General features: G+C 42.2%; 1 protein-coding gene across 2 annotated transcripts in view; it reads left to right on the top strand.

Annotated features, from left to right (window-relative positions):
• Positions 1-19,843, top strand: part of POGLUT1 (protein O-glucosyltransferase 1) — a 161,000-nt gene that overhangs the window by 80,446 nt on the left and 60,711 nt on the right. For both annotated transcript variants that reach the window (XM_086935855.1, XM_086935854.1), the window contains exons 5-7: positions 2,023-2,144; positions 10,302-10,361; positions 11,292-11,391. In XM_086935855.1, coding sequence (XP_086791981.1) covers positions 2,023-2,144; positions 10,302-10,361; positions 11,292-11,391 — 282 coding nt within the window. The remainder of the gene's footprint in view (positions 1-2,022; positions 2,145-10,301; positions 10,362-11,291; positions 11,392-19,843) is intronic.

Raw genomic sequence — 19,843 nt, 5'->3', positions numbered from 1 at the left:
CTGTTACCAGTAGTTACTGGTTGTGTGCTCTATTTTCTATTTTGTGCTACAGTGATTTATATTCTATGTTCTAAGTGCTAATTCTACCCAGTGCTAAGTTCTAAAAGTGCCTATCCCTGACAGTGGTCCATGTGGCCCTGTCTTGTACATATCTCCTGTAAATTCTGCCCGTGCCTGTTGGCACATTGTAAAGTGTGTGTTTTTATCTAATGTGTTTTGGTATAATACAAAGGCTATTTTTACATAACCTTGTGTGGAGTTTCCTTTGTGGTGGGCCTTGGGTGTTGTTGCTGGGTGCGCGCGCAAACACTTAACCTACATAGCCTCCAGGTTTAGCCTTGCTGCTCGCGCCACGTTACCTAGAGGGTGAGCAGGGGTTATCTTGGCGTGTAACTCCCTTGCCCTGACTTGGGAATGGTGGTCTATGACTGACTCATGAAGTCTTTGGATCCAGTGATCAATGTGGGAAAATCACATGTGATGACAGTTGGAGCTAGAAAGTATAGCACAAATAACTTCCACTGTAACGGTAGTGTGATCTCTAGAGTTAAGGTTTTCACATATCTGGGTGTAGTATTTGATGATAGAGGCGCCTGGGTTCCCCAAATTAAGTCTAAAGTTAACACCGTTAGAAGATCATCTGCTGCAATTTTAGGCTTTGCTAAGCGGTTAGGAGGGAAACCATGCGAAGCAATCTTATCCATCTATAGAGCAAAAACCATCGCCATCGCCAGATACGGGGCTGCAATATGGGGGTATAAAAACTCCGAGTCTATCCAGAAAGAGGAAAATAAAATTTTCCGCGCCCTCCTTGGCCTACCCCAATCCTCAGCCACTTTTGCAATTCACCAGGAGTTGGGTATGGGCGACATTGTTGATATGATTAATAGGGCACCCATCCTATTATGGATAGAAATCTGACCGAACTCTAACCTCACATTGAACCACCTTTTTTTGCGGGACTGCATGAGCCTAGAGAAAGCCAGGGACATTCAGTGGCTATCCTACATTAAAACAATCACTAAGGACATGGGACGACCAGAAATCTTTACAAATCCTGAGGCCCTGGTAAAAGCTGATTTAAAATGGATTAAAGTAAATTTTATTAAAATCAGAGAGCAGGAACGAGAGAAGGAACAAGTAAGAAAACCTATGGTTAGGGAGCACTACTTATTAATCTCGACTTTGTCTATGCAACCATATCTCACGATAGTGGCGATTCCTTTCCATCGTTGGGTATTGACAAAGTTTAGATTTAATCAGATGCATATACTATTAACTGATTGTAAAACATGGTGTAAGCCAGAGGATACTCCCCCCTGTAGGTGTGACGGCTATTCACTTCAGGATACTAGTCATTTCATGTTCTTCTGTTCTTTGTACAGACTAGCCAGAAGAAAGTTTATTGTTCCATTGTTAAAGGATAAGGGATTCCTGCAAGTCAAACCAGCGCTACTTTATTTGCAGTTAATGGAATCCCCTGTAATCATGTATGGAGTGGCACATTTTTTAGTGGCATCCATTCGTTGTAAGAATCGGAATGCGATGGATAAACTGATATTGTTCCTGTACATTTATTAAGTCAAATGAAATATGCTTTTTAAAAACAAAAAATGCACATGTATATATCTATATATTTTTAACTGTTTTATGCGTATTAATGTAACCCCTCCATTTTCTGTATTGTTACTTTTATGATTTTTTATTAATCAAATAAAGTGGTATTGAATTGAATTGACTTTGGCGCAAGCCCTGGCCAGCCAGGGATCCCATTTCTAACAAGAATGTTTGTCCTTTTACTTTTCCTCTTTTGCTTCTCTGTCAGTATCTTACTTGGGTTTCACTCTCCCACTCACTTTCCTTTCCTCACAGATGTGCCTCTTTCTTTTTTTATTCTGCTCCTCTTTCCTCTGTCGTCTGCTGCTCCCATTGAAGCTGTTGCACCGAGCCCACCTCTTACCAGTGTCCTGATTAAGAAAGGCTTCCTTCGATATCACCCCCCTTTGTGCTTTTTCTTTTCAGACCGCCGACTACCAGGATATCATGTATCCAGCTTGGACATTCTGGGAGGGAGGCCCGGCAGTCTGGCCCATCTACCCCACCGGCCTGGGCCGCTGGGACCTGATGCGAGAGGAGCTCAGGAAGTAAGTGAGGTCCCTGCATTGAATTGAAGGCTTCAACCCTGAACCTTTCCTAATAAGCAGCCGCCGCGGGTTGTGCTGGCGATACTTTTCTCTGAGCATCACAAGAAGATCTGCTTTTGTGTTGCACTTTACTGCCACTGATGTAGCTCTGGGGTGCTGCCTCAGCTTGGCTTAGGGGTAAGTTTACATGTGAAGTTGTCTCTAATGCTTTGGTTGAAGCTACATCTTGCAAGCATGGTTTCGTTGCCCAAATTGCTTCCTTCCATGCCTTTGTGGTGGAGCACACGGTTGTTGTGAGGCCTATATGGGAAGCGTTTGTGTTGTGTGTGAGAGATGGAGGGGTACTGTAAATGTGTTGCCGCATCTTGGCGCACCTATGTTTGCTGGTGTGAAAAGGAGTGTCTAGGATATAAAAGCACACTTCTCCTTGCTGGTCTTTTTGGAATACTTGTATGTTTGGAACCCTCCGTGATCTGGTGGAGAGGACTGTTGCAGGTGAACTGGGTCATAAAGTGTGGTTCAGGCTGATTACATTATGTGTTCACGTCGTGATGTGTGTTGCGATTTGTCTATATGTGAAACCGATATGTTTAAGGTAAGTGCCAGCAAGGGATTTGTTTACTGTTCAAAGTTTAACAGTGTAGTGAAGTCTATATTATTTAGACTTATCAGCTGAGCAGAACAGCAACTGTTCAACGTATTTATAATCTGTTTCAGAACCCTATAGAAGCTACCACACTAGCCCCATATAAGTCAAACAACTTAAACAGATTCACAACACTTTTTGTGATTTTGCTCAATAAATGAAATATTGTAAACAAGAACAAAGGTAAAGCAACACGGAAAGGTTTGTTCTTCAAAGAAAATTATTATTTATATTCTTTTAAATGCAGATTGTCAAATTGTCAAGGGTATACAGTCAATGGTAATTGCATATGTATCTTAAGTAAATGGAGATGACAAAACAATCCATTAATACATAAGAAAACAATCCAGTCTTAACAAAATATATAAAATTGACTTCTTTTAAAAATATTAAATAGAAAGTCAAGTGCAGAAGGTAGACTTGGACTGGTGTGTCGACGTTTCGGTCTCAGAGGTGAAATCCAGAGACCATCATCAGGACAGTGAATTTAATGCAATGAAGATGACCCCTATAAGAAAAGTTTATAAAATTAACAAATAATCCTAACACGTTTTGCTAACATGTAACAAAATTTTTACATGTGTTTAAACTATTTACATTGCAAAAGTCAATCAAGAGACGCTTAACAAACTAGACAGTGTGGTGACAAGAGTGTTGGCTTACATAGTTGCTTAAGAAAAATTTAAAATAAGGCAGATGCACTTACTTATGGTGAATTTAAGGACAAGCTATGAGTAATCAGAGCTGAAGTTCAAAATCAAGGTTCATTGCCTGTAGAAAATGGAAAAAGCTCAGATGAGCCTACAGTTTGCAAAATGCATTACTAGATGTGTCCCTAGTGATGCATCGGAGACCTACTTAATAGTTTTTTACCTTAAGGGAACGTCAAGTCTCCCCTGTGGTTGTGTCCATATATTCAGGCCAATAAGTGTTAAACCCTTATGGTGAAGAATCCTTGTGTAATCAATCTCAGGATACAAGTAAGCTGAAAATGTATAAAATTTGCAATTTTGAAAACGGATCTGGAAAGGTTCGTATTTTTATATCAATGTAACCAGATATATCTGCTTCTTAATAGTGGGCTTTGAATTAGAATAAGGAAAAAATTAAATTAATAATACAGACAACAAGTTGTGTCTATAGCTTGATAATGGGCAAAAATGTTAACTCAGTGATAATAGCAAATCATGGGGTCAACCAATACGGAAGTCTGTGCGGACTCAGCATGCACTGTGATCTGAGTTCACATGAAAACCCGAATGGTGGCAGCACAACGGTGCTCTTTGTATGCTTTTAAATGCTTCTTAATGCTTTAAAGGTCGTGTAAACGATACGAATTTGCACATGCTTAAATGCTTTATAATGCTTTTTTAAGGGTCGTGTTAACGACACGAATTTGCACATGTAGACTAGTATGGTGAGATGTTAGAGCACAATCGTGTACATACTCACGTAGGAATATGAGTATACGAGCATTACAAAACATAGTTTATAAGGTGCTTCGTATGCGAAACTCAGTCAAAGTTTAAATCGCGACGCTGCGGCTAAAAAGAATAATACAAGCTGATCGCAGCGATTCGGCATCTATTTAGCGTGTTAGCGTATTCAAACCGCCGATCTAAGGTTTGTACTTACTTTGGAGAAATGGCGTAACAGACGTAATGGCTCCTCTGCGTAGGGTCAAAGGTAATCAGAGGGTAGAGCCAACCAAAGTCATTATATAGTGACATGACGTGAAACGACACAGTCACGTGACAAGAGACAGCCGGATGACTGTTAGTTTGTAAACACGGCCGCCATTTTATAGTGGTCATATCATCCTATTATAGAAACTTATTAACATAGCTAAATATGTGGTAATAGATGCTACTGCAAGAAAAAATCATCGTGTGCATTAATTAAGTGCACAATCTGTTTACATTTGCTTTTAGCGGATATAAATATCCGAAGTTGGTCACTAACAGTTTCAATACATTATCTGAGCTGATATTAAGGAAGTCGCCCATTTCGAGGTTGTCTATTACTCGGTTGTGTAAGTTACTCGTGCCCAATACTCACTTTATGATGAATGTGAGAAACCAATATTAATTGAGAATTGTTGTACAGCTGTCGCATTTCTAATGCGCGCACATTCTACAAAATCATGACATAGTGTAAATTTAAAATCATAGAACATGAACCTCTAAACATACACATAAAGTTATGAACAACAGTTTTTGATTTGAAAACATTCTTTAGATTTGTGACGTATTGTAGTTTACAGAACATGGTACATGTACCCCTGTATAAACATACATACAAATGATGAGATGTTAGTTAAAGATGACTGCAAACATCTGTCGCAATACAGAAGCGCTCACAATCTTTGAGGAATCATGTTCTGCCTTATCATAGCGTATCAGGTTGTGCAGGCTAGTGTATGCCATTCAGTGGACGAGTTTAGTCCATTTTTAACACTGTTGGCAAACTCAATCCATTGATTTTCTTTTAAGGTCAGAAGTCTATCTACATTTGTTTGTCTAATAGTAGGTTTAACTACTTCTATGACCCACCAATTGATCTCCTTCTGTAAACTACAATGCGACTTCCTTAATATCAGCTCAGATAATGTATTGAAACTGTTAGTGACCAACTTCGGATATTTATATCCGCTAAAAGCAAATGTAAACAGATCGTGCTCTTAATTAATGCACACGATGATTTTTTTCTTGCAGTAGCATCTATTATCACATATTTAGCTATGTTAATAAGTTTCTATAATAGGATGATATGACCACTATAAAATGGCGGCCGTGTTTACAAACTAACAGTCATCCGGCTGTCTCTTGTCACGTGACTGTGTCGTTTCACGTCATGTCACTATATAATGACTTTGGTTGGCTCTACCCTCTGATTACCTTTGACCCTACGCAGAGGAGCCATTACGTCTGTTACGCCATTTCTCCAAAGTAAGTACAAACCTTAGATCGGCGGTTTGAATACGCTAACACGCTAAATAGATGCCGAATCGCTGCGATCAGCTTGTATTATTCTTTTTAGCCGCAGCATCGCGATTTAAACTTTGACTGAGTTTCGCATACGAAGCACCTTATAAACTATGTTTTGTAATGCTTGTATACTCATATTCCTACGTGAGTATGTACACGATTGTGCTCTAACATCTCACCATACTAGTCTACATGTGCAAATTCGTGTCGTTAACACGACCCTTAAAAAAGCATTATAAAGCATTTAAGCATGTGCAAATTCGTATCGTTTACACGACCTTTAAAGCATTAAGAAGCATTTAAAAGCATACAAAGAGCACCGTTGTGCTGCCACCATTCGGGTTTTCATGTGAACTCAGATCACAGTGCATGCTGAGTCCGCACAGACTTCCGTATTGGTTGACCCCATGATTTGCTATTATCACTGAGTTAACATTTTTGCCCATTATCAAGCTATAGACACAACTTGTTGTCTGTATTATTAATTTAATTTTTTCCTTATTCTAATTCAAAGCCCACTGTTAAGAAGCAGATATATCTGGTTACATTGATATAAAAATACGAACCTTTCCAGATCCGTTTTCAAAATTGCAAATTTTATACATTTTCAGCTTACTTGTATCCTGAGATTGATTACACAAGGATTCTTCACCATAAGGATTTAACACTTATTGGCCTGAATATATGGACACAACCACAGGGGAGACTTTACGTTCCCTTAAGGTAAAAAACTATTAAGTAGGTCTCCGATGCATCACTAGGGACACATCTAGTAATGCATTTTGCAAACTGTAGGCTCATCTGAGCTTTTTCCATTTTCTACAGGCAATGAACCTTGATTTTGAACTTCAGCTCTGATTACTCATAGCTTGTCCTTAAATTCACCATAAGTAAGTGCATCTGCCTTATTTTAAATTTTTCTTAAGCAACTATGTAAGCCAACACTCTTGTCACCACACTGTCTAGTTTGTTAAGCGTCTCTTGATTGACTTTTGCAATGTAAATAGTTTAAACACATGTAAAAATTCTGTTACATTTTAGCAACACGTGTTAGGATTATTTGTTAATTTTATAAACTTTTCTTATAGGGGTCATCTTCATTGCATTAAATTCACTGTCCTGATGATGGTCTCTGGATTTCACCTCTGAGACCGAAACGTCGACACACCAGTCCAAGTCTACCTTCTGCACTTGACTTTCTATTTATTATTTTTAAAAGAAGTCAATTTTATATATTTTGTTAAGACTGGATTGTTTTCTTATGTATTAATGGATTGTTTTGTCATCTCCATTTACTTAAGATACATATGCAATTACCATTGACTGTATACCCTTGACAATTTGACAATCTGCATTTAAAAGAATATAAATAATAATTTTCTTTGAAGAACAAACCTTTCCGTGTTGCTTTACCTTTGTTCTTGTTTCCAATATTTCATTTATTGAGCAAAATCACAAAAAGTGTTGTGAATCTGTTTAAGTTGTTTGACTTATATGGGGCTAGTGTGGTAGCTTCTATAGGGTTCTGAAACAGATTATAAATACGTTGAACATTTGCTGTTCTGCTCAGCTGATAAGTCTAAATAATATAGACTTCACTACACTGTTAAACTTTGAACAGTAAACAAATCCCTTGCTGGCACTTTTACCTTAAACATATTGACTGCCCAAGCCCGCAAGGGTATATTGGGTTACCCACCCCTACAACCAGTTATATGTGAAACCAGCACTTAAGTACACAAGCCCATGACCTGAACTCTCCACAGCTTAAATACAACTGGTGTAATCATGTAGTAAGTATGAAAAGGCTTACTGCAACAGGGTTTATGTAGATGGCACCGAAAGATTTGCTCCAGTATCCCAGTGTATTGGCATCGGTTTGGATAATCCCTTCAGGGTAGCAGATGTTTAGTTTGTAGACTACTCTCACAGGGCTTATATAGGCACGTACAATGGGATGGCAGATAAGGATTTCCTGGGGCAGTTCTGGTCGTGTTCCTTGTGGCTTATGTGCAACTGGGCTTCTCGAAGTGTCCTTCATAAAGGCTTCAGCCAGTGGGCTTTGCTCTTCTTCGTTTTGGTGTAGGACATAATGTACTCTTTCTCCTCCTTTTTCCCTCTCTCCCACCCGGTCTCCGCCCTCTGTCCCTCTTTAACATTACGTGTTTTTGTAACGCGCCCGTTCACCCGCGGGCATCTTGGCGCTGAATAACAGATGTTTATTGCTACCCAACTCCATGGTACCCATTTTATCGAACTCTGAAGGATGAAAGGCTGAGGGGACCCACCGGGAATTGAACCTGTGACCATGAGGTCCCTTCAGTGGACGCATTTGTCCAGTAAGCCACCATACCTTCCTCTCTCCACTCTTCCTAACAGGGTTTCCCTTCTCCCTTACCCTATTCTTCTTCTTCCCTCTCTATCACTCTCTCCCCCACCCCTTATTTTTGTGTTTCTCTCCATTCCTCACCCCTTTTTCTCTCTTCTTTCTCTGTCCCTCCTGATAGGGCAGTCCATGGTCGAGAGCTAGTTTGCAGCCATTATTACAAGACCTTTGAGTTTAGGTAGCCTTCTTGAATCCCCGATGACGACTAGTTGACTCGCTCGAAAGGGCTGGCCTTACCGAACTTCAAGATTCTTTAGATTCTTAAGAGATTCGTTCATTCGGATATCTTTTTGCTTTGCACCATTTGTTACCAGGTTTTCTTCTAGGCAGGCAGAGGAAGGCTTCATTGGAACAATGTCAAGATATGTAGATTGTTCCCAGTCAGTCTCAGCAAGATTTCCTGATTGCTAGTTTACGCAGCTTGGCTTCAGTACAATGGAAGGGATCTGGTTGGCTACAGTACAGTGGAATGGATCTGGTCCGGTTCAGTACAGTGGAAGGGATCTGGTCGGCTTGAGTCCAGTGGAAGGGATCTGGTTGGATTGAGTCCAGTGGACGGAACTCAACCTTTTTGAGACATTGGTCAGTTCTATTCCGATGGCAGTGGGTGTGGGACGTTTTGGAGGGGTCATTTGCTGAGGAACTGCATCTCCGACATGCACAAACAGGTGCTGAATTGCAAGCGGATATGAAGGTTTGGGGGCGCTTTGTGACCGATTTCTGGGTGATGGGGGTATGTCTGAAGACTAAACTACTGATAGTGACCCATCTGTGTTTACCGGTGGGAGCCCAGTGTTCACTGGGTGCAGTATACTGGTGATATGTTGCACTCTTATTACTGTTACTTCTGCCACTAACACTATGTACTGCCCTGCATCTGTATTAGTCACACTGGGGGCATAGACTGTGTCGCTACTGATATTTCAGCGCAACACGTTGTTGACTATGCTGATTTGTTACCTATGTTTGGTAAAACGATAAATGTTTTTAAAAAATTATTCCAATGGAAAACTGTGACATTCCTTATGATCACTAATGTCGCAGTCTGAAAAATCCTGGTATTCCACCTCCTGAAGAGTAGTGCAGCCCTCACTGGGGCAGTGGCACTTCGAGATTGTATCTGATCCAGGTCTAAATCGCATTTGTCCACATCATGAAGGCTTCAGACTAATGGGGTTTGCTCCCGATCGTAATAATCTCCCTATAAAAGTGACGTTCTGTCACCATGGATCAATATTTGCTTCTATGATATTACGTACATATTTTTTTAATGCTTTGCCCGTATAACATTGGATTACAGCCATGTGGTGGAACCGTATGAACTTTCAGCCGCCTTACATACAAGAACCTTGGTTCCTCTCCTCAGACTCCAAGTCTTTCCTCAGTTAAAACTTTAACTCCATCTGTGAATGTCCCCACTCTTTGAAAGCCTTTTTTATATATACTGAGAGATTTCACACTGCCCTACATCGGGTGTCCGTACCGCCTTCAGTCCTGTGTAGTCTGATGTTTTTAATCCTTATTATTTGGGGAAGCTTAAACCTGCAATTAACAGTGCATATAAACATCTGAGGTGAATGAGCCGTAAATGTACCTTTGTGCACTATGATGGTTGCAGCCTTTTGTGAAAGGCACACTCCACACCACCACTGCCTTGCCACAAAAGGCTACAGCCTTCCACTGCTCCCTCACACACCCAGAAAGAAGAGGTCACACTGGAAGGGCAGCCGGGTGTCCTTTTCTCACACACGTGCTCAGAGCACACACGGCACCTGCAGTGCAAGCTTCTCCTGTGCTCACTGAGAAGTACAGTAGTGACAGCTGCAGGCCCAGCATTGCGCGCGCACACACACACACACACGCACACACACACACACACACACACACACACACCTCCTCACATACGAACCGCAGCAGTGCCAGCTACATGCACACTACAAGTCACACGCTCATACGAGGAATAGTATATTCTGTACCAGTGCAAGCTTGGCTCACAAGCACACTCACAGACCAGGTATTCATACATACTTTATCCTCTATCTGGCATGGCTCTTACTATGTACCTCACCCCCTTCTTCACGAGGAAGCCAATCGGCTGTACACGTACCCATCAGCTCTCATTGTTGCATTATCCCCAGGTCCGCAGACCAGTGGCCATGGGAGAAGAAGGTCCCCAAAGGTTACTTCAGAGGATCCAGGTAAGGGCTGTAAATTCCTCCTTGTTGCAATGTCCAGCGGCGCGTCAAGTCCTCGCACTGCGATGCATGTAGCTCTGGTGTGGAGAAAGCACAGGATAGTGTCCAGTGCTGTACGGCCATCAGAGATAGTTCTTTACTAGCAGATTTGTATCGATTAACTCGTCGCTGGCAGGCTTCTTGCTTTTTTAGCTGCCGGTTTGTGCCAATCGTGAATCAATATCTATCTCTCTTTGTTGCTTGGTAGCTAGATACAAAGTGCAGATGTGCCGAGTGCAGTGTGCTGTGTATTACCATTGTTGAGTGTGGGGAGGGCCTTGGTGAATCTTGATGCTCCTCCTTGCCCCCATCAATAGCAATAAATACAATATAATACTCATTTAATCTGCTTATATGCTCTATGTCATGGTAGTTTTTTTCCTGTGTACTTGTTTTAACAAAAGGTATTTAACCAAAACCAGGATGTGACCAGTTACGTTTGAGCCGCCTGGTGAAATCACAGTAAAGACATCTTGTGACTATTAGGAAAGGTGTCTCCCTGTGGAAAGTTATTGTTACATGCAATGCATGAGACAGTAAACACGTTTTTTCTCAAGGCAATTTTGCTTCACTGTAGTAATAAACTTAAGTTTGACCATTTCACTGTAGTAATACACGTGTGAATGTGCATTTATAAGTAAATTTGCTCGATAAACGTGTTATCAGACCACATTTATTTTCACTGCAATGGCGTAAATCTACTTATACCATGAAGTGAAAATAATTGTGGTCAAATAATACGTTATTCAGTGCGTATGCTTTTGCTTTATGTGTTACATTATTGTGTTGTTATGGGACATTCCATTATGTGTTGCGTGACACTTATAAAACACACATGCGCTGTATGGTTTCTTGGTGGTGGCTTTAAAAATAAATATCTGTATCTTTTTTTAGAACCAGTCCTGAGCGGGACCCCCTGATCCTCCTGTCCCGTGAGAACCCGGACCTGGTGGATGCTGAATATACAAAGAACCAGGCCTGGAAGTCTGAAAAGGTGAGTGCTTCCCTGGTCCCTTCTGCATCGCCCAGGGCGCGCCTGCTGAGGTTCTGTTTCTTACTGCCTGAGAGTGCTTTGATTGAGGACGTCTCTATTGTTCGGTGGCATCTGCTGCTCCTTGCTGTAGCCCACAGGTATTGTTTATCTGAATAGTTACTCCTATTGTGAACTGGAAAACTCAGAGGAGCAACATTCGCTGCTAAATGAAGTGGACAAGAGGAGCGGAAATGCCACCCTCTCTCGCTACACAACTCCGAAGCGCTTTTGTTGCTGTGCTTCTCTGCTATTGTGCTATCTCTAGCCACTGCAAGGCTGCCCCATCTCTTTCAACACTATGCAAGGCTCCTGTAAACCCGTGAGGATAAGGAGAGGAGAATTCTGGTCCAGTATTCAGACTCCTCTAAATTCAAATAATCTAAGTTAGGGTATACTGTTCCACATGGACTAGTCAGATACTCAATTGTTGGTCTGGTAGTAGTTACTGAGATTATTTACTCATAGGAGCAAATACCCTCACAAACCTGAAAGTGTCATGCTTCATCATCGGGCGCTGCACCTTGTTGGACTGGCGCTGCAATGCCCAACGGGCCCGCGAGAGGGCACTTTGCTGTAGATCTTTTTGTAACCGCCAGAGGAGGACTTGGGAGGTCAGTGAGGCCCAGTCTGGTGAGACGATTAGAAAAAGTGCCTTCAAGTTGACTAATTAAAAACAGTGTCAGAAACTGATGGGCACAGTGATCCTAGCCTCTCGGCGAAAAAGCAGGTATTGTGCTATATTAAATGTAAGCAGATCAAGTGGATTCACATTGATCCTTGTTATTGGTCAACATGTTAAAAATGAGCAACAACAAAGATAACTTGGACGCTGAGCAAGGTTGCCACAATCCTGACGGGGCAGTGCAAGACTTTCACCAACTCGCCTGGTTTGCTGTGAAGCTGCCTACTCAACCACTGGGGTGAGCCTGGAGCCCACCTGCTTGCTCCAACCTGACCAGGCTTTGGATTCCACTACTCTTCTGACAGATGACTATGGTGTTATCTTTCACTGCACTTCCAGTGTTGTGCTGTGTTCCAGTTCTAAGTGAAATGTGTTCAAAGATTGTAGGTACTGTTGCAGAGAACTCATTTTCACCTGGGGGTTGGGGATCCCAGCAGGTGTGGATAGCTAAGGGATGGTGCAGTTTTGTCGACTTTCCTTTCTTCATAAATTGTAGGTTTTCACTGCAAAGTGCGGTGTTAGCCAGTGCAGCCATTTTGGTGCAGTGACAGATCACTTTTCTCCGACGTGACTCATGGAATGCTCTACAAAGTAGTGATGTATCTATTTAGATTCACTAGCTTGGTCCACTCCTTTCATGTAGTGTTTACATCCGCATAAGTGCAGAAGACTTGAAAAGTAAATAGTTTGGATTTTGAATATAGTGTCTACTAACCATCCTTTTGTGATGTTGGAACCCACAATACTCTTGATTGAGCACACTCTCCGTAGAGTTTTGTTCTTTAGCTTCTTCAGTCCAAGAGTGCGCAGTGGAACATTTAGTTAACAAGTGAACAAGAGGTGAGATATGGAGTCCTCATTGAGGTTGGAGGGCATTAGCAGCTTCGGGGATCCTTTTGTATTGTAAGACTGTTCAATGTCCATTACGTTGAACATAATTTACTATTTACTGTTTTCTGCAGCGAAGGAAAAGGGGCTGATCATGCTGTGCGCAGCTAAAGCAATAAGTGTGCAATCGATGGTAGCCATACCTAGAATTTTCACTGTCTTCTCTAAGCTATTGAAAAAGATCTCTTTGTCCTGTGGTAGTTAGTTTCCAGGCTAAGAATTGAAGTAAGTAAAGGAAACCCACACTAGCAGAAACGGAATCCGCACTGAAAGATGCACAGTTCAAAAAGAACCATCTCAAGCCTGGCTAGAACTGTCAGTCAGGCCTCGAAAAATCCCAAAAAATGTTACTTGACCTGCAGGTCCAGTGACTTAATCTACTCAACCTATTTATAAAGCTCTTGGCCCATAAACTGGTTTCAAATGATGTGCTCGTAGGTAAATATTTTAATTCACAGAGCCGCCTTTACCACATATTAGAGCACCTTCAAATATGCAAGTTCAGCGTGTCTGCGGTAGAAAAACACTTTTGTTTGATTTAATAGACTAAATGTTTTCTCCATATATAATACAAATCTAGCCACCTACACGATGCACATGACCGCTGACTTGCCTCTTAGTTCATTAATCGCATTGTCATCATGGCTGGGGCATGAATGTTTCTCAAATCATTTTTAATAAATACATACTTGAAGCATGAAGTGGTAGTAAACTTATCTGCAATCATCAGATTTTCCATTGAAATGGCCTCAACATTTCCCACCAACTTGTGGTTTTACTGCTAAAACTATGTCCTGCACTAGCAGCCCGTCCCGACGTTGTCCGGGTATGAATTGCTGTCGGCCAGTAGTATATTGTTTTGTAGGATTTCGTTTTGATAGCATTTCTTATCTGTGACAGGCCTGTGAAACGCTCCGATTCACAGTGCACTGCTGATGCACTTAAGAGTGCGCGTTCAGTAGTGTGTGAACCCGAGTTTCCCTACTTTATTTGTCCTTGCAATATTATATAGCGCGAACTCGACAACATGGCATGAGCACAATTTACATTACAGAAGAACACATTCATTTGTGGTAGGCACGGGGAGACAAAGCGATTTGCCTGGAATCACAGGATGTTGAGCTGATGCCGAGATTCCCAGCTCTAAAGTTCGCAATTCTAGAACTTGTGGCGGGAGGTGTGTCTAAAAGCGTATGTCGGTGCTGGCCATCAATGAGAGAGACCTGTGCATTTTGCAAATGGGTGGTGAAAAATATGAGTATGTTGCTGGAGATGTGGGCCGCCGTGCCACCAATGTACTTACGGGGGAGGGTAAACACCCATTATTCCGCAACTTTCTTTCCGCATACCATCACTCTGCATACTTTCATTATGAAAGTACCATGACTCCGCAATGCCATTGTAACGCATGGCATTACATTTTATATGCTTTTACCACGCATACATTTACAACGAAATTCATTGTAAATGCATGAATGGTAAAAGAATGGTTTTTTTTAATGTTTGGATAAGGTTAGTATGGGTATAGGGGTATATGTTTTGGGGTACTGAGGTATATGTTTTGGGGTGTTTGGGTATTTTAAGGGTTCAGATATAGTTTTGGGTTATGGGGTACAGGGGTAGTTTTAGGGTTTAGGGATAGGTATGGGTTTTGGGGTACTGGGGTATTTTAGAGTTCAGGGTTAGGTTTGGGTTTTGGGGTATAGGGGTATTTTTAGGGTTCAGGGGTAGGTTTGGGTTTTAGGGTACAGGGGTATTTAAAGGGTTCAGGGCTAGGTTTGGGTTTTGGGGTACAGGGGTATTTTTAGGGTTCAGGGCTAGGTTAGGGTTTTGGGGTACAGGGGTATTTCAAGGGTTCAGGACTAGGTTTGGGATTTGGGGTACAGGGGTATTTTTAGGGTTTAGGGATAGGTTTGGGGTTTGGGGTACAGGATATATTTATAGGGTTAAGATGGGTTAGTGTTTAAGGGTGTTGGGGTATTTTAAGGATTAAGGGTGGGTAATGATCATGGGGTGCAGGGGTATTTAAAGGGAGCAGTGTGGGATTAGCACACGATATGAGACATGGCATGAAGGGCGGCACGTACCACACAAGTTCCCAGCGTTTGTCACGCCCCCAGCACACGCCCACATCACAACGCAAACACGCCCACAAGGGACTACTTTGCTGGCACGGTTCTTTTACCTTTTAAATGTATATGGTGGGCGTCTGCATAGCGTATGTCCTTCTGCTGCAACTGCCCTTTCCAACGCTGTATTGGGTGTTGTGATTGGTGCTGTGGTTCCTGAGATTACCCGCCTCAAAGGTTTGGGCTCTCTCTTTATTATATTAGTATGGATAATGTTTGGAAATCAAGTTTCTGCAAGTATGTCATTTGCACATCACCAGGTAAAGTTTCAATTCCTGATATATATTGAAATACTTGTACTATTCATTTACAAGCTGTTTAAATGATGTGTTAGAAAAAAACGGATTGTCAGACCGCTTACCTGACAAAAACCTCTAACTGTAATAGGGAAAGAACAGTAAACACCATTTTCGAGGCCAAGACAAGATAAACAATTAGTAAAAAGACAAACTGACATTTGACCTCTGTCTTTGAACAGACAGCAAATATGTCGAGATAAATTTTTTTATTGCCCATTCACTTTCTGAATGAACATAACACTGGTTCCTTCCAGCTTAAGTTCACTCACTAGAACGGTGGAGTAAGTGCTAAAAATAGCTCAACCTGATCAAATCCAACTCGCCATGGCGAGTAGATTTTTCGAGGCCTGCAGTGGCACCAGGTATCTCTCCAATCCTTAGATTGAGTACAACCGTTTCTGTAGGAAACTAGACAGAGCAGGCTAAACATCCTTCCTTCACGATAGTAGAGCCGCAATGATTGTAGATGATAATGCTTCAAAACACCAGCATCTGTAAATCTCCATAGTCAGACCAGAAGTAAGGACACTTGATCTACATAATCCATCTTATGGAGATATGCCTTGCTGGTGAGCTGTTGCTCGATTTAGACTGGTCTTATTGTGGTTGGTGGATACCTTGCAAACCTTCACCCATCGTCTTCCCACCAGTAGTCGCAGAGAGGGGCACAGACTGTAGCACCAGAGAAGTCTGTCATTAACGGCCTTCGCCAGTGATCACAGCACCTCATGCAAGGACGAAGGATAACAAAGCACTGTCTGCAGCATTGAAGATAAACCATTACAGACCATGCTCAACCAAGTTCTCTTGTTGATAGTTCACTAATTTGCTGTATCATGCGTCAAACCCTTTTCATGTTACTAAAAACAGAGATTCTTTCTGTCTGTGCCCTGCAGTAACCAAAAACTCAATAAACAAATCGAGCCAGAAGTACGGCACAACAAATTCACATCTTTGTTATCTTTCTTTGCGAGTTCTTATGACAACAAACTGACATGTTTACTAATTAAAAACTGAAATGTGTGCAAACTGAAATTTGCTCTCCATTGCCTATTACTTCTAATCAAAGGAAGGCATTGCCCAATCATTGTCCACGCTTCCATTTACCCTTTAGATTTAACTCTGCCAAACGCTTTTCAGTACCTCTTAGCTCAACAACTGAGTGTGTCCAGCGTGATATTGACATACGACTTTTATAACTGTTCGATTAGGTGAATAAGAGGAGTCTGCTGCAAGGCACGGAATCCTGACCACTTTATAGATGGTACAGTTGGACCTGCAGACTCGTAACCAGATGACCAGGGTTCAGAACGTGTGGACGACACGCAAGTGAGTCCTATGAGACTGGGATGTAGAAAGTTGGTACCAGCTGTGTGGAGAGAAGCTGAACAATGTGACATACACACCAAGTATATTTCTTAATAGCTTGATTCACACTTGGAGTGAAAAAAAAATCAAAGTGAACAACAAGAAATAAAAAGAAAAAGTACTCAATCTCAGAGACAACACTACTGTATTCTGCAGTGAAGCCGTGCAAAATGAAAGTACACAGTCCCAAATAAAGCAATGTGAAGTATTTTGAGAAAAAATGTTTACGTTGAATTGCACTTGTATTGTAGAACTGTGCAGTGATGCCCGCTTTCCCACTTGCGCATGTGATCAGTGAAAGCAGCACTGCGCTACCTTGACACACCTCGATGACAAACCATTCCAGCGACATAGAGTGTGATGCTGTGAGTTCACCCCGCCACCACCTGCCCTCCCAATACCCAACCAAAAGCCACACAATCCAGTGGTGCCGGTGCATTTGGTCTACCCCAGCCTCCTGGACACCAGGGAACCCTAAAACTGTGACTGGAAGAAGTTAGAGGACACTGCTGCATGAGCTTGACAGATATCAAACATGAATTTTCAGCAATGAGATAGGTGGTTGGCATTGAGAGGAATGTCTACTTTTATGTTTTTAAAAATAGGTCATCATTTATTATGCAGTACTTTATGGAAATCAACCAAAAAAAAGATTGTTATTGATTTATTAGTGAGTAAGATGCATATGGGTAAGAGTTCGTATTACACGGACTGAGGCCCAGCTCCTTTCCAAACTGAGATTTACAATGTAAATCACAAAATCCCTTGACACCAACTCAAAAAATTACTTAAATTGGGTACTCCTAAGCCACCTAAATGTAATAACACCCACTTCTCCACAATATTATCTTTGCACAAAGACATTTCACTTTGAGATGTCTAAAGGGGGATTCCGTGCACTGGCCAAGCCTCCTACAGAAATCAGCTTGGATTATAATTACAAAGCTGCTTACGTTTTTGCATAGGTTTGTGAACACTGAATTTTTATTTAGAAAGTGAAACCTAATCCAGAAGTCCATTCATTATAGATTTTAAGTAGTTATATAGTAATAGTTATATTTCAAGTTCTGTTCTTCTTGCATTTTAAGCCGCTCGACTCTTTCTCACGGGACAAGGTATTGCAGCGCTAGAAGATGCCAGAATGATATTCCCTCACTGGAACCCTCTGTACGTGTTGGTTGCAGCAAAGAGATTTCTCGTTTTTGTTGTCGATTACCTTCATACCTTTTAGCTGGTTTTCTTGATTTCGCTCATGTAGGTCATATTTACAGCCTTATTGGCGTGCACGTTGTATTTTGTAACTTCATTAAGAACTTTAATCCAGATGTTTCCTTTCTTCCAATAGACAGCAAGGGAATTTTTGGTCTTCTCCTAGCTTATGAACCATTGTAAAAAACAATGTTTTTCCAAAGAAGGTTCATTTTCTTTTGGTTTTGATTACTTCAGCTCATCAATTCAGTGAAAAGACACACTATTCAGCTATTTCATAGGAAAGCGTTGGTGCTGCTTCTGCATGTATCTTTTTGCCAGAGATTAGTTCAGATTTTCACATTGGTTACGCAGTTGATTTACCAGCATTCTTTCTTCAGATCAAAGTCTGCATGCTGAGGATTCTATAAGATGCTGTGGTGACATCAGTGCATGCAGTACAACATTTTGTCAGTTATGCCCTGCTCTAGTCATGAAGTAAAGAAGTTCAGCTTGGTTAAAATGGAGCTTCTCTAAATGGTTATCTGCTTGTTAACAGTAAGTGCCCATTGGACACCTGCAGCAGGGGCACCTTGTACAAAATGGAAGACTACGACTGCTTCATTCCTAGATAATGTCACAGTACCTAAACTTTAGAGTTCAGCAGTGTTGTGTTCCGCACACACCTCTGTCTTTGCACTTTAGATCTTCAGTTTGGATAGCTGCAATAAAGTTGTTGTTCTGAATGACTGATGTTTCTCTGAAAGCCACCAGCTCTAGCGTACACTGTCGTTAAATTTATGCAAACCTTATACATTCATAACCAATGTTTTCCACAGATTAGAAAGTTATTCGCCTGTTTCACAGTTTCTGCCGCTTGGTGGTAGCTGTAGTCACATTTGTCTCTACCTCTGAGGGAGGATGGAATGATCACATGTTGGTGTATCAGATGTTGGTGTAACAAGCACACCCAAAGACTACATTGAATCTGAGGAGATTCTGTAGTGCGTCTCACGAGGTGGTACATATCTGGCTCACTTGGCTTTCTTTGCTTTCTTAAGCTCCTGGCCTTTTACTTTTCCAACTACTCGATGGCAGGAGTGTTAAGTTTGTGAAAAGAGGGGGGAGGAGCCAAGCTGGCGACCGAGATGGCTGCATAGACGCTCGGCTCCGTGAGCCTTCTCACCCCGCGCATACATCCTGGCAACTATCCTGAGCCATAACGGCATATTTAAGTAGGCGAAGGAAAACTTTCACTTACCGTTTGCTCCTGAGGCTTTTACGTGCGGCAGACCCGTGGAAATGTCCCCGACTGTTTTGCGGCCTTCACAGAGCTGGGACCGGGGTGTCGAGTGAGAAGAGCAGCCGGCCGCGACTGCGACAACAGCGGCCACTGGTGGAGGTGAGGAGTCGGCCGGAGGGCACCGGAGATCTGATGGGCCGATGGCGACAGTGACGACCCAGTCCATCTAGCGGAGTGCCTCGTGGGATGTGCGGTAAAGCAGGGTCGAGGGGAGTGCACGATACTTGGCCCCCTTTCCAGTGTTATGTCCGGGCATAACTAATGACTTCGCCCGGAATCGGCGGGCGGCTCCCAGGGAGCGGCGGAGATTTTGTTTAGCCTTTTGGTGGCCCTCCGCTGGGAAGCCTGCCTTGACTTTCTGGGTCCTCGCGGTGAATCCTGTTGCGCCCTGGTGTGGGGCCCGGTCCCGAGGTGAGGTGGAGAAGGACAACTAAGATGGCGGCTGGCACCCTCTTACGCAGACCACATCCAGGCAGAGAAGCTGCTGTGCGGGAGAGTCCTGGGGTCTGGCGACACGAGAAAGAGCCCACGTCCAGAGATATACTGGCTGCGCTAA

This window comes from Lissotriton vulgaris, chromosome 8, assembly GCF_964263255.1.
Source record: "Lissotriton vulgaris chromosome 8, aLisVul1.2, whole genome shotgun sequence".
NCBI classification, from domain to species: domain Eukaryota; kingdom Metazoa; phylum Chordata; class Amphibia; order Caudata; family Salamandridae; genus Lissotriton; species Lissotriton vulgaris.
The sequence above is the reverse complement of the archived record's forward strand: the minus strand, read 5'-3'. Positions and strand labels throughout refer to the sequence as shown.